At 39.3% G+C, this 15,511-nt stretch overlaps 1 protein-coding gene across 1 annotated transcript in view; it reads left to right on the forward strand.

Annotated features, from left to right (window-relative positions):
* ABCB11 (ATP binding cassette subfamily B member 11) overlaps positions 1–15,511 on the forward strand; it is a 96,975-nt gene that overhangs the window by 1,822 nt on the left and 79,642 nt on the right. The window contains exons 2-3 of the mRNA XM_021706338.1: positions 2,824–2,875; positions 3,645–3,883. Of these exons, the coding sequence (XP_021562013.1) occupies positions 2,824–2,875; positions 3,645–3,883 (291 nt within the window). The remainder of the gene's footprint in view (positions 1–2,823; positions 2,876–3,644; positions 3,884–15,511) is intronic.

Raw genomic sequence — 15,511 nt, forward strand, 5'->3', positions numbered from 1 at the left:
CTGCTGGGCTCTGGCGATCCTTCCGCCTCAGCCTTCCGAGTAGCCGGAATTACAGGCATAAGCTGCCACGCCTGGCTGATTTTTTGATTTATTGTAGAGATGAAGTCTCACTGCCCAGGTGGGTTTCAAACCCGCGGGCTCAGACAATCCATTCACCTCAGCCTCCCAAAGTGCGGGATTACAGGCTGAGCCACCGAGCCCGGCGGCAGAGAATGTTTTCATGTACCTTACATTTACCATAAAATGGTATAGAGAAGTCATTTTTTTCTCTTTAAAACATTACTGTAACTTGATTTTTAAAATCTTTTAGAATATCCTTTCTGGATTAGGTTCAAATCTCCCTGATGTATCCAGGAACACCACAGAATTCCTAACTCAAGTGCACAGAGAAAAAGGTAGACAAGGAATATGATTTCACAGGCACTTGGGGAGCTCCCAAATTCTTGACACAGACAAATAATGGAATCCTAAAATGTAATTATTAACGAATTCTCTTTGGCTAAAAAGTTTATATTCTTATGTAGAACATATATCAGCCACACTTTGGTATGAAGGCATAATTAGACAAGGTCTAATTTAGAAGACAAAAGGGAGGCATTGAGTGTGTACCTGAAACAGAGGTGGTGGAAAGGGAGAAGCTGAAGGTATTCAAGAAATTTTAAGTATTTCACAGCAGAGAGAGGCAGCGGGAGTGGTAAGATTAGCTTTTGTCTAGGAGTGGTAGGGTCAGCCTGGTCCTCAGGATGAGAAAATGGGTGTGGATGTGATGAATGGTGAGGAGAGGATGAGTAGGAAGACAAGTGAGTTGTTTTGCTTTCAGAGGTGAACGTAAAATGAGAAGATCACAGTCAAAGTTTAGCAAAGCTGCTGAGGGGAATGGGAGTGATCTGTGGAGGGGTGAAGTACGGTGTTGAAGTAGAGAGTACATAGTTACTCCATTCATTCATTTATTTTACAAATGTTAATTGAATGCCTGTTAGGTGTCAAGCACTATTTTAAGTGCTAAAGGTATAGAAAAAGAACAAAACAAGTTGAAAAAACAATCTCTGCCTTGAGGAGCTTACATTTTAGGGAGGAAGATACAATCAATACTATACATAAATGACATGTGTAGCATGGTAGCTAGGGATATTGTATTCGGGGGGGGTTAAAATTTTAAAGACTTTGGTCAGGAGGATCCTGTTGAGAAGGTAAGTTTTGAGGGAAGGTCTAAAGTGGTGAGAGAGCCGTTCATGTAGGTATCCAAAGAAAGAGCATTCTGGGGCCCAGCAGTGCAAACACCCAGAGGTGGGAACAATTTGGCAAGGACAAAGGTCGGCTACAGCAGGGGTTCCCAATCCTGTTAGGAACTGGGCCGCACAGCAGGAGGTGAGCGGTGGGCAAGCCAGTGAAGCTTCATCTGTATTTACAGCCACTCGGCATCACTCACATTACTGCCTGAGCTCAGCCTTATGTCAGGTCAGAGGCAGCATTAGATTTTCATAGGAACTTGAACTCTATTGTAAACTGCACACCAGTGTGCTGCTTATGAGAATCTAATGCCTGATCATCTGAGGTGGAGCAGAGAAGGTAATGCTAGCGCTGGGGAGCGGCTGCAAATGCAGACTAACATTAGCAGTGAGGTTTGACTGCACATTCCACCTCCCACCATGAAAAAACTGTCTTCCACAAAAACCAGTCCTTGATGCCCAAAAGGTTGGAGACCGCTAAGCTACAGGCCAGGTGATAGGAATGTCGAGAACTGGAATGTAGGAGGAGGAGATGAGGACAGAGTGCTGACAGGCCAGGTTGTGGGGATTCTGAATGGCATCTCAGAAAGAACTTGGAATCCTCCTCTGGGGAGAGAAGCTTGGGGAACCGGGTAAGCTTGGGGAACCAGTTCACAAGGTGGTGAGGTTGTCTCCAGCAAACCCAGCAGCCTGGCTTAATGAGGAGAGGGGCAAACAGCTGGATGGACTCAGAGATGGAGTTTACAAGTTTGAATCTGGGGAATAGGATTGAGTATGATGATGAGAGTGTGGTTCAAATGCCAGGAGTGGGACCTGGGATGTGCGGGGAAAGAAGCAAAATCTGAACAGGGTTTAGCAATGGAAAGAAAAGAAAAGGAGGATTTAAGGGACTGCAGTTCTCAATTAAGGTTGCCCAATAGGTATGGAAGGAGGAAGGAAGTGAGAAAACAAGCTGCATGGGCAGTCACAGAGTGCAATGGAGTTAAAAGTGTCAGTTCGTACTTCCTGGTGGCAGCACTGTCCAGGGTGTATCCATAGAAAGGATGACTCAGGTGAGGTGCAGATCCCTGGAGTTGAAAAGGTCAAAGACAGGTTAAACATGACCTTATGAGAAATGAAATAAATAAGAAATACTAATTTTATGCAAGTTATGGGAGTGTTGTTGAATGTTTATTCTTTAATGTAGTTGTCAAATTTTTAAGTGGGCAGAAACTTTGAAATCAGTAAATCCCACCACTTCAACCTACCCACAAGAAATATGGGCACAAATAAGGGTTGAGGCTCATGGCTGAGGGTGTATAGTTATTTGTTGGAATAACTAGGAGTACAGAGAACGTTTTAACCTTCTCTCCATACCGCTCAGGAAAACCTCAGTAAATCCTTACTGAATCTGAGATATAGCTATACTGAAATAGCTACATGAGGCAAATCTACAAGACAAAGATCATGTTTTAAATTTACCAGGACTGGCCAGATTTTTCCAGCCAATTGGGATCTTTCTTCCTAAAGAAGGAATCATAAAGTTACCACCTAGGAAGAATTACCCATTGTTTTAGAAAGGATAGTCCTTAAATCCCCATGTTTTTCTTCTCAGGTTACAAGATGAGAAGAAAGGTGAAGGCACTCAAGTTGGATTCTTTCAACTGGTAATAAAACTGTGCTGATTAATGGCATCGGGTGTGCAACTATGAATTGCTTAGATCATGGAGGAAGTGTTAAATCTTTAGTCATGTTGGCAGGTTTTTAACAACAGTGATCACTTTTTCAGTCATAGGTTTTGCTTATGTGATAACATGCTGAATAACTATTAGAAATATGTTGCTGATTAATCACAAATCCTGCCCAATAGATCAGAAAAAATGTCTTGGAAATTAATCACTAAGCCTATGATCATTTTTATACAGAAAATCGTCACAGCAATCACATTATGTATATTTATTCTTATGACAACTCTTTAGAAATTGTATGCTATAGATATTTACCCTCAAATTGCATGCGGTAGAAGCATTTCTAGGCACAAATAGGCATTCCTCATTGTCACTATTGGTTCTGGGCAGCAATTTATGCCATTGCTGAATGCTCCACACAGTAAATCTACTTGGTGATGGCATTGGTGACTGATTGTTTTTCCCTTAAATTGTGGATGAATAGCTAAAAACTAAAATCCATTCCTGAGTAAAGTGAATGAATTCAGAGATCAGGAAAGACTTTAACAACGTAAGAGTCTAATGTTTTAGATAATCAATGTGCAGTTTATTTTAAAATAATTAGTGTGCACCCTGCAACTTAATTAAGATGAGTCCCCTAAATTTGGTGTTGAGTACTATTCATCAGAATCTAAACTAAAATTAAATAGTTCTCCTACCTCTCCTGCTTTTCACCCATAGATGATCTCTGAATCCTTTGTTTTTCAAGTTTCGATTTTCTTCATCAACTGACATTTGGCTGATGTTTGTGGGAAGTTTATGTGCATTTCTCCATGGAATAGCCCAGCCCGGCGTGCTACTCATTTTTGGCACAATGACAGATGTTTTTATTGACTACGACACTGAATTACAAGAACTCCAGATTCCAGGGAAAGCATGTGTGAATAATACCATAGTATGGACCAACAGCTCCCTCAACCAGAACGTGACAAATGGAACACATTGTGGGTAGGCAGCTTTCTTTTTTAAAATTGTGTTTTTTATATCTTAAATGTAGTTTAAAATATGTAAGAGGGATTTTATTGGCTGAGCTAGAGTGGTATATAACACAGAGAACAGAAACATAAATTTACCCACATTTCTAGAAATTATCTTGCCTTGAGGTTCTCCTTAGGTTTCCTGTTGCTAGGTTTTAAAAACTTAACAGAAATAGGAATGAAAATCACTCATCAAATACATCACCAAAATTTAACTGATTTATTGCATTTAGGCTTGAGCATGAAACTACCAATACTTAATGCTGCTAGATGGGTGACCCATACGTTTTACTTGAGTCTCCTCTTCAAGACTTCCTTTAAAACAAAACATCAACAAAAAGAAAACTAATTATTTTCTGCCCCTTAGCTTTGTGGCTGGTGGTTCACTTGATCCTAAATCTTCTTTCTATAATGGGAATTTTGTGAGCATCCTGCATTTCTTAGAGTAGGGACCACTGGCCTCCTTCAGTAGTTGAGTCCTTGTGGAAAAATGGGGTAGTGCTGTGAATAGAGGTAGTCAGGCAGACATAGCCAGAACTCAGGTAGCCACGGTCACTGTGCTACTATTCTTTTTGTGATAAGTCTGACAGGACACCTTGTCATCAGTGAGTATGTATTCAGAACTGACTCACTGTTATAACATGGACTTTGCAGCCTGCCTCATGTTGCCTCAGGTTCAGAACAAGTTCATGTGCACACATGAACTGACTCTCTCAGATTCAAGAATCAAGTGCAAGGTACACACTGACTAGGAAGACACTAGGGATGGCTCCCCTAAATGAATTTATATTTTTCATCTTCAGTTTTGAAGTTTCCTACAAGCATGATTCCAGACTATAAATAAGTCCTTCTAAATAACTGATACTCTTCCATAATATTATCTACTTCTGGGATATTTTATTCATTTATTTATTTAACCAACATTTTGTGAGCACCAACTATGTTCCAGGAACTTGTAGCAGCATCAAGGACACAGTTATATTAAGTGTCATAGTCCTGGCCAGGTGTGGTGGCTCACACTTGTAACCCAGCACTTTGGAAAGCCAAGATGGGAGGGCTGCTAGAGCCAGCTGTTCAAGATCAGACTGGGGAGCATAGCCAGATCTTGTCTCTAAAAATTTAAAAATTAGCCAGGTATAGTGGCACATGCCTGTAGTCCCAACCATTCAGGAGGCTAAGACAGGAAAATCACTTGAGCCCAGGAGTTTGAGGCTACATTAAGCTATGATCACACCACTACTCTCCAGCCTGGGCTTCTGAGTAAGAGCTTCTCTCTCTAAAAAAAAGAAAAGAAAATAGAAAAAAAAAAAGAGGTCATAGTCCCATCATCAATCAAGCTATGATCATTCAAATAAATATGTAGTCACAGACTGGTAGGGGCTAGAAAGAACACACAATGTGCATAATTACCCTTTAAAAATTAACATGCCTGCTCATTAGATATACATTTCTTAGTGTCAAATATGTATGATTCTTTTCTAAACTTGGAAGTTTCTTTTCTAAACTTGGAAGTTTCTTTTCATATGAAAGACATAGCGGTTTGTATAAGAAAGATCACATTCAATCACAGTCTTTTTAAGTCCTTCATTTATGTTGGACAACAGAAACAAACTGCTTTTTACAGAGTGCTGTGACCACAAGATATAAAGGTAATCACTGTTCTCTTTGGGGAAAAAAAATTGTGTTCAGACCTATGTACTTATATGATGTAAATTGACCCAAGGCATTGATAATACTCATGAAGATAAGTTTTTCAAAGTAAGAGTCCTTATCTATATCTTGTTATGCCTTAAAATTTAGAAATACATGCTAGAGAGACTGACATTTGAAGCATATTCTTGACACTAGGTGCTCATAAATATTTGTTAGATAAAGTAAAAATGAATCTACCTATTATGTTTGCATTAAGGGTATCTATTAAAAAGAAATTCTCTGTGATCATTCATTACTTACTCTATTCACTGTTATTGGGTCATATACCTGAAGGTGAGCAAATAATGCAAACTGGGATTTTTCAGGAGTCCATTGGCTTTGGCTGGATTCACATGATACCAAATGTGTAAAAGGACATTTGTCCCTTAAAAAAAAAAATGATACAGGCATCTGAAATTGTGTAGACCACACCTTTCTAGGTCATTCCTTTACCGGGAACTCCTTGATGAGTTAAATACTTTAATTGTGAGTTATTACGGTCTTTGACATGAATACTATTTATTTTACTTCTGAATAACATGTTTGTTTAGCTGTTATGTGGTAAGATCATTGTGAAAATATCCCTGGGTAGGAAAGAGGAGAAGGGACATGACATTTTCCTACCTGTAAGTAGTTTATATGCCTTTAAAGTTACCCAACCCTTTTGCAAGTTTCTTTCTCAGAAAAGTATATCATTAAAGATACAGTCTCTCCATTTATCATAGTAGGTGTATTAGTCTTGGAATATATGACAAGACAATCAATAATTTTAGCAACATAAGCATGTACATGTAATGGTAGAAGCTGGTTTTATTCTTTTATTATATTGGTTTCCACATATCGATTGTAATCTATTGGATGGAATTTTTAAGCTAAAGCATTTCAAGATGCTCTCAGTGAATAATATTGATAAAGATTACAGAACATCAGGCCTCCTGATTAGCTTATCAGAATTTCTGCTCAGAATAGTCAATAAGATTAAAAAAAAAAAGAAATCAGATGAAAGAATGGGAAGTTAAAATATCACAACTCAATTTCTTATTTTCTTTTATCCAATTAAAGTATAAACACTCAAGGGGAAGCCACAGTCTTTTTAACTTAGTTGAGAAAGAGACATATAATTTCTGCCATATACTTTCTATTATTGGGCACACAAACCAACCCTGGTAAACTTCAGGAGAGGACTACACAAGAGCATGAGTACTGGGAGACAATCATTTTGGATGTTCCTTGAGGCTGACTACTGCTATGGCCATTGGGAAGGTTGTGTCTCCTTGCCCCACATATGGAAGAATCCATGTAGAAATCTAGGTCTGTACTTTCACTTTGATTTCAGTCTATTTTCTTTCAAGTTGGAGTCTCACTCTGTCACCCAGGCCAGAGAGCAGTGACATGCTCATGACCACCGCAGCCTTGAGCTGCTGGGCTCAGGAGATCCTTCCACCTCAGCCTTCCAAGTAGCTGGAACTATAAGCCTGTGCCACCATCCCCAGTTAATTTTTTTCTAATTGATTGTAGAGACAAGGTCTCGCCAAGTTGCCAGGCTGATCTTGAACCCATGGGCTCAGGCAATCCTATCACCTCGGCCTCCCAAAGTGCTGAGATTATAGGCATGAGCCACCATGCCCAGTCTGGATTTCAGTCTATTTTCTCAGCAATGTGCATTCAGTTTATGTATGCAAGGACTATTTTGAAGTTAGACACTTTAATACTACATGCTTTTTAAAAACAGCTTTATTGAACTATAATTGATATACTGTAGCAAGTACCCACTCAAAGTGTACAATTCAAAGTTTATTAGTATATTCCCAGTTGCGTATTCTTTGTGACAATCAACATTAGAACATTGTCTTTTTTTTTTTTTTTTGAATTGGAGTCTCACTCTGTCTCCCAGGTTGGAGTGCAGTGGCCACTCCTGGCCACCGCAGCCTCGACCTGCTGGCCTCCGGCAATCCTTCTGCCTCAGCCTTCCAAGTAGTTGGAACTACAGGCGCGCACTACCATGCCCGGCTAATTTTTTGATTTATTGTAGAGATGAGGTCTCGCCAAGTTGCCCATGCGGGTCTCAAACCCGTGAGCTCAGGCAATCCACTCACCTCAGCCTCCCATAGCGTGGGATTACAGGCTAAGCCACCGAGCCCGGCCAACATTTTCATTATCACAAAAAGAAATCCCTCACCCCTTTGCAATCGCTTTCTTTCTTTCTTTTTTTTTTTTTTTTTTTTTGAGTCGGAGTCTCACTTTGTTGCCCAGTTGGAGTGCAGTGGCACACTGCTCAAGGTCACCGCAGCCTCGACCTGCTAGGCTCAGACTATCCTTCCACATCAGCCTTCCAAGGAGCTGGAACTACAGGCATGCACCACTACGCCCATCTAATTTTTTGATTTATTATAGAGACGAGTCTCGCCATGTTGCTCAGGCTGGTCTGGAACTGTTGAGCTCAGGCAATCCTCTCACCTCAGCCTCCAAAAGTGCTGGGATTATAGGCGTGAGCCACAGCGCCTGGCCAGTCATCACTTTCTAATATGCCATCCCCTCCCCAGCCCTAGGCAACCACAAATCTACTTTCTAACTATAGATTTGCCTATTCTCTGAACGTGTCATATGAATAATGTCACATAATATGTGGTCCTTTGAGACTGACTTCTTTAATTTAGCATGATGTTTTCAAGGTTCATACATGTTGTGGCATGAATCAGTGATGTCTTTTTATTGCCAAATGATATTTCATTATATGGATATAGTATAATTTATTTATCCATTCACAGGTTGATGGACATTTGGGTTCTTCCCTTTTTTAGACTGTTGCAGATAGTGCTGCTATGAACATTTGTGTACACATTTTTGTGTGGACATATATTTTCATTTCTCTTGGGTATATATCTAAGAGTAGAATTACTGGATAATATAACTATATGTTTAACCATTTTAGGAACTGCCAAACTGTTTTCCAAAGTGGCTGCACCATTTACGTTATCCCTAACGTGCATGAGAATTCCAATTTCTTCACATCCTCACCAATAGTTGTTATTTATTATTTATATTTTGATGATAGCTCTAGTAGGCTTACTGATGGCCCCCGAAGATATCCAAATTATTTTCCCTGGAACCTGCAAATGTTACCTTATATGGAAAAAGGACTCTGGGCAATGTGATAAAGTTTAGAATTTGAGAATAGGGAAGATTATCCTGGATCATCCATGTGTACCCTAAATCCAATCATAGGCGTTCTTTTTTTTGAGTTGGAGTCCCACTCTGTTGTCCAGAGTGGAGTGCAGTGGCACGCTCCCAGCCACCACAGCCTTGACCTGCTGGGCTCCGGTGATCCTTCCACCTCAGCCTTCCAAGTAGCTGGAACTACAGGCGCATGCTACCACACCCAGCTAATTTTTTTTGGATTTGTTGTAGATACAAGGTCTCACCAAGTTGCCCAGGTGGGTCTCAAACCCTCAGGCTCAGGCAATCCACTCGTCTCCCAAAGTACTGGGATTACAGGCTGAGCCACTGAGCCCAACCCACAGGCATTCTTAAAAGGGACAGTTGCTAAGAAAGAGAAAGAGGGAGATTTGATTGTAAGAGGAGAGGCAAGATATCTATAGAAGAAAAGAGTGGAATGATGTTGGTATAGCCAAGGAGTACTAGCAGTTACCAAAAACTGGAAAAAGCAAGGAAAAGATTCTCTCATAGAGCCTCTGGAAGAAATACAACTCTGACAGCATCTTGATTTTGACCCAGGGAAGCTGATTTCAGGCATGTAGGGTATTAGGTTAAAAATCCCAGCAGGTTCTCCAAAATGTTCAGTCAGATCTGTCAGGGAGTGTCTGCGATCAGGTGCCACACAAAAGATGCAAAGAATTGCACAGAAATTAGACTGGAAAACATAGTTTATTTAGAAAGTAAATTAGAGAGAGAAAGAGAGAGAGTCACCTCTCCAAGTAGGGAAAGGGGCCAAAGCTAAGAAAACATGGCGGCCATAGCTCAAAGAACACATGGCCTGGCCAGTGCTTAACAAAGCAATGGCAAATGACTGCTTCAGATTGAATGCTTTTAAACCTTTTCCTTTGAGGGGTGCAGGTCATCAAGGTGATTGGATGGTGGTCTTTTCATGCTGTCATGAAGGGACAGGTAAGCACAGGTCCTGATGTCAGGTGGTAGACAGCTGGAGATGGGTGAGTTAGTCATATGATTGCTGCCATGTTGATGGGATCTGTGTCATGAAGGTCATGAAGGGCTGGTTAGTTTAACTTGTTTGCAAAACAAGCTGGGGAGGGTTATAAAGTAATATCAATAGCTACCTCTGAGAAACCAGTTCTGTCCTTGGCTAACGATTAGAGGGTATATTACAGGGAACTGCTAGAAAAACATGACAAAGCAAAGCAATGTTAAAATGGCTGCTCATTGGGTATATTGACTATCTTTTTTTTTTTTTTTTTTGAGTTGGAGTCTCACTCAGTCCCCCAGACTGGAGTGCAGTGGCCGCTCCCGGCCACCGCAGCCTCGACCTGCTGGGCTCCAGTGATCCTTCCGCCTCAGCCTTCCAAGTAGCTGGAACTACAGGCGTGCGCTACCATGCCCGGCTAATTTTTTTGATTTATTGTAGAAATGAGGTCTCGCCAAGTTGCCTAGGCAGGCCTCGAACCCGCCGGCTCAGGCAATTCACTCACCTCAGCCTCCCAAAGCGTGGGATTACAGGCTGAGCCACCGAGCCCGGCCTATATTGACTATCTTATGCCCTTTCATGGGGGAATAATTTTCTCTTCTTCTAAACCATCAAGTTTGTGGTGATTTGTTACAGCAGTCATGGGAAACTATTACAATAGTCATCCTAGTGAGTGTGAAGTGGTATCTCACTATGGTTTAGATTTGCTTTTTCTTTTTTTTTGATGTTCTAACTTTTGATTGATGTCACACTTATCTGGACAAAGCAACTTCATAAACATTATGACAGATAGCTTTTTTCAAATTTCAACAAAGTATCCCAAAGCATAAAAAGAATCAGGATATATGACTCAATTAAGGGTACAACAACAACAAAAATCCAGAATTCAACCCCAAAGAATTGGAGACATTCACATGCCCTAACAAAGAGTTCAGAATAACCAACTTCATGAGACTTAATAAGCTATAAAGAATACAGATAACCAAACTAAACCAGAAAAAGAATACCAACAAAGAGATTAAAAAACTATTAAAAATAAGAATTTGGGGCATTATTACTAAGACCAATATCAATATCAAGGGTGTTTTCCAAATCCTTCTTAAGGTTTTGTTTTATGAGTTGTGGACCCTGTCACTCAGGCAGGAGTATCATGGCTCAAGTAAGGCTCACTACAACCTTGAGCTCCTTGGCTTAGGTGATCACTCAACTTCAGCATCCTGAGTACTGGGATGACAATTAGCACAAAACGTTGATAATAGCTTACATGACTGTATGTTTGTGTTTTATCCTAGTTTGAGTTCAGTACACTTGTTGATTTTCCTATTTTTATCATTGAATTTAAAAATTTCTCCGAATTTTTTGATTTGCATTTTCTTAATGATTCATGATTTGTTTGCTTGTTTAGATGTTTCTTGGCCATTTGCTTATCTTCTTTGGAAAAAATACTATTTCAAATCTTTTTTAAAATTGAGTTATATGTCTTTTTATTATTAAATTATAATAATTTTTTTGTATCTTCTAGATATAAGTCCCTGATCAAAGATACAAACTGTAAAAAAATTTCTCTTTTTCTTTGGGTTTCCTAATCTCTTGATGGTGATTTTTGAATCACTGATTTTTTTTTTTTGAATTGGAGTTTCACTCTGTTACCCAGGCTGGAGCACAGTAGAATGCTCATGGTCACCTCAGCCTCGTCATGTTGGGTTCAGGCAGTCCTTCCACCTCAGCCTTCCAAGTAGCTGGAACAACAGGCACGCACTACTACATCCAACTAGTTTTTTGATTTTATTGTAGAGACGAGGTCTTGCCAGTTTGCCTAGGTTGGTCTCGAACCCGTGGACTCAGGCAATCCTCTCACCTCGGCTTCCCAAAGTGCTTGGATTATAGGTGTGAGCCACTGCGCCTGGCCACTAATATTTTTTAACTTTGGTAGTGTTTAGTTTATTCTATCTTTTGTAGAATGCAAATACTTCTGCATTTGGTGTCATATCTAAAAAATAACTGCCAAATTCATGGTCATGAAAATTTACACCTATGTTTTCTTTTGAGAGCTTTATGGTTTTGCTCTTATATTTAGGTCTATAATTCATTCTGAATAAATTTTTGTATATGATGTGAAATAGGGGTACAAATTGATTCCTTTAAACATGGATAGTTGTCCTAGAACAATTTGTTGCAAAGACTATTTTTTCCCCATTGAATAATCTAAGAACTCTTATCAAAATCAATTTACTGTAAGTGAGAATTTCTTTCAGGACTCTCAATTCTATTCCATTGATCTGTATAGCTCTCTTTAAGCCAGTAACATACTATTTTGATTTATAGTAAGTTTTGAAATTTGGAAGTGTATGTCTACTAACTTTGTTCTTTTTCAAGATTGTCTATTCTGGGTCTCTTGGATTTTTATACAAATTTGAGAAGTAGCTTATTTAATTTCTGCTAATATGTCAGCTAGAACGCAAGGGATTGCTTTGCACCTGGGGATCAATTTGAGGAGTATTGGCATCTTAACAATATTGCCTTCTAATTCATACTCTATTTATTTGAGTCTTCTTTAATTTCTTTCAACAAAGTTTTGTAGTTTTCAGGATATAAGTTTTACAATTCTTTTGTTAAATATATTGCTATGCATTTTATCCTTTTTGATGCTACTGTAAATGGAATTGTTTTCTTAATTTTATTTTCAGTTTGTTTATTGGTACTGTATCAAAATATATTTTTAATATATTGATCTTTTAGCCTACAATCTACCTGAGCTATTTATTAGTTCTAAGAGTTTTTTTAGTGAATTATTTAAAATTTTTCCATTAAAAATCATGTCATCTGCAAATGGATAACTGTGCTTTTTCCTTTCCAATCTAGTTGCCTTTTTTTTTTTTTTTAATCTTTTAAAAAAATGTTCTTGCCCAATTTTTCTGGCCAAAACCTTCAGTACAATGTTAAGAAGTGATGGGAGTACGCAGTCCTGTTTTATTACTGATCTTAGTGGGAAAGCATTCAGTCTTGTACCATTGAGTATATTAGCTGTGAGGTTGTTTTTTTTTTTATGAATGTTCTTTATCATGTTGAGGAAGTTGCCTTCTATTCCTAGTTTGTTGAGTGTTTTAATCATTAAGGAGTGTTGAATTTTGTTATATACTTCCGCTGCATGTATTAAGGTGATAATGTGGTTTTCCCCATTATAATATTGATATGGTATATTATTACACTGATTGATTTTTATATGATGAATTGCCCTTGCATTCCTGGAATAAATCTCACTTGGTAATGATGTGTGATCCTTTTAATATGCTGCAAAATTCAATTTGCTAGTATTTAAAGATTTTTGTGAGTCCCAAAAGATATCAGATATAAGAGTTTTCTTGTTCTATTTTTTTGAAGGGTTTGTGAAGAATTCGTATTAATTCTTCTTTTTTTATTTTTGAGTTTGATATTTATGGTGTATAACATAATGTTTTGCAATATATATACCTTGTGGAATGGCTATACCAAGTTAAGTAACATACACCCACCCCACAACTCAACTCGGTTGCCCGGACTGGAGTGCAGTGGCCGCTCCCAGCCACCGCAGCCTTGACCTGCTGGGCTCCGGTGATCCTTCCGCCTCAGCCTTCTGAGTAGCCGGAATTACAGGCGCGCGCTACCACGCCCGGCTAATTTTTTGATTTTATTGTAGAGATGAGGTCTCACCTGCCCAGGCGGGGTCTCAAACCCGCGGGCTCAGGCAATCCACTCACCTCCGCCTCCCTAAGGCGCGGGATTACAGGCTGAGCCTGGCCGTATTAATTCTTTAAATGTTTGGTAGACTTCATCAGTGAAATCATCTAGTTTTGGACTTTTCTTTGTTAAAAGTTTTTGGTTGCTGATCCAATATCCTTACTTGTTAGAGATCTATTCAAATTTCCTCCTTCTATTTAAAGAATTTCAATTGCCAAAAAAATAGATATTTATGGTGTATAACATAATGTTTTGCAATATATATACTTTGTGGAATGGCTATACCAAGTTACGTAACATACACCCACCCCACAAATTTATCATTTTTTGTGGTAAGAACAATAAACTTTACTCTTATAGCAATTTTCAAGTATACAAAACATTATTATTTACTATAGTCCCCATGTTGTACAGCAGATCTCTCGTTGCTCTTCTTCTCTTATCAAAAAGAAATTTTGGATCTTTTAATCAACATTTCCCCAATCTCTTCACCTTCAGCCCCTGGTAACCACCATTCTACCTTCTGCTTTTATGAGTTCAATTTTTTGATATTTCACATTTAAAAGAGATTACACTGTATTTCTCTTTCTGTGCTTGGTTTTTGTTTTTGTTTTTGTTTTTTTTTTAGTCAGAGTCTCACTTTGTTGCCCAGGCTGGAGTGCAATGGCATACTCATGGCCACCACAGCCTCTACTGACTGGGCTCAGGTGATCCTTCCGCCTCAACCTTCCAAGTAGCTGGAACCACAGGCATGTGCCACCATGCCAGACTAATTTTTTTGATTAATCGTAGAGACGAGGTCTTGTCATGTTGCTCATGGCAGGTCTCAAACCCCTGAGCTCAGGCAATCCTCTTGCCTAAGCTTTCCAAAGCGCTGGGATTATAGGCTGAGCCACCGTGCCTGGCCTGTGTTTGGTCTATTACATGTAATATAATATCCTCCAGGTACAGGCATGTTGTTACAAATTACAAAAATTTTTTAGAGACCGAATAGTATTCTATTGTGTACATGTTCCACATTTATTTATTTATGGCCACATAGGTAGACTTTTGTGATTATATGTGTATGTGTGTGTGTATGTAGATATAAAAGGGTAACATGAGGGAGACTTGTGGTGATGAGAAATTTCTGATCTTGAGTATAGCAATGTTAATATATATCCTGGTTGTGATATTGTCCTGTAGTTTTCCTATGAATGGTACCATTGAAGGAAAATGGTATAAAGAGTATATATAATCTTGCTGTTTTATTTCTTTTGTTTGTTTGTTTGTTTTGAGTTGAAGTCTCACTCTGTCGCCCAGGCTGGAGTGCTGTGGCACACTCATGGCTACCCCAGTGTTGACCTGCTGGGCTCCGGTGATCCTTCCACCTCAGCCTTCCAAGTAGCTGGAACCACAGGCGTGCTACCACGCCTGACTAATTTTTTAACTTATTGTAGATACGAGGTCTCACTAAATTGCCCGGGCTGGCCTTGAACCACGGCTTCACAGTTCCCTCTCCTTGGCCTCCCAAAGTGCTGGGATTACAGGTTGAGTCACCGAGCCCATCCTATTTCTCATAACTGCATGTGAATTTATACTTATTTCAAAATAAAAAGTTTAATTAAATAAACATACAAGCCAAAAAAAAGCCAACCAAACAAAACAAAGAAAGTTCCTGGGAGAAAAAAGCTGTCATGGATTCTCTGAAATGAAAATCTAGCTGTTCCTACCATGTGCTACTGTGGCAGGATTTTATAGAGAGAGTCGGGAGTGCAAGGGGGCATAGCCTTTTATACGTTTTTAGCCTCTTTGTCCCCCCCCAATAAGGCTTACATGTTGTAACATCCTGGCTGATTGGGTATTTTACAGTTCAAGGTTATAGCAGAGTTACACATGCGCACTACAGATTGGGGCTACATTTCTAACATGAATCTTCCAAGAAAGCTCTTATCTGATGGTGCTAGAAGAACTCTTTCATTATTCTGGGAAGGCTGTTATCTTACTGTACTGGGGGGCCCCTACTCTGTCCTGGGAAGGCCTTTATCTTTC

The sequence above is a fragment of the Carlito syrichta genome, unplaced genomic scaffold, assembly GCF_000164805.1.
Source record: "Carlito syrichta isolate Samal-C Ts95f unplaced genomic scaffold, Tarsius_syrichta-2.0.1 Scaffold315469, whole genome shotgun sequence".
Lineage (NCBI taxonomy): Eukaryota > Metazoa > Chordata > Mammalia > Primates > Tarsiidae > Carlito > Carlito syrichta.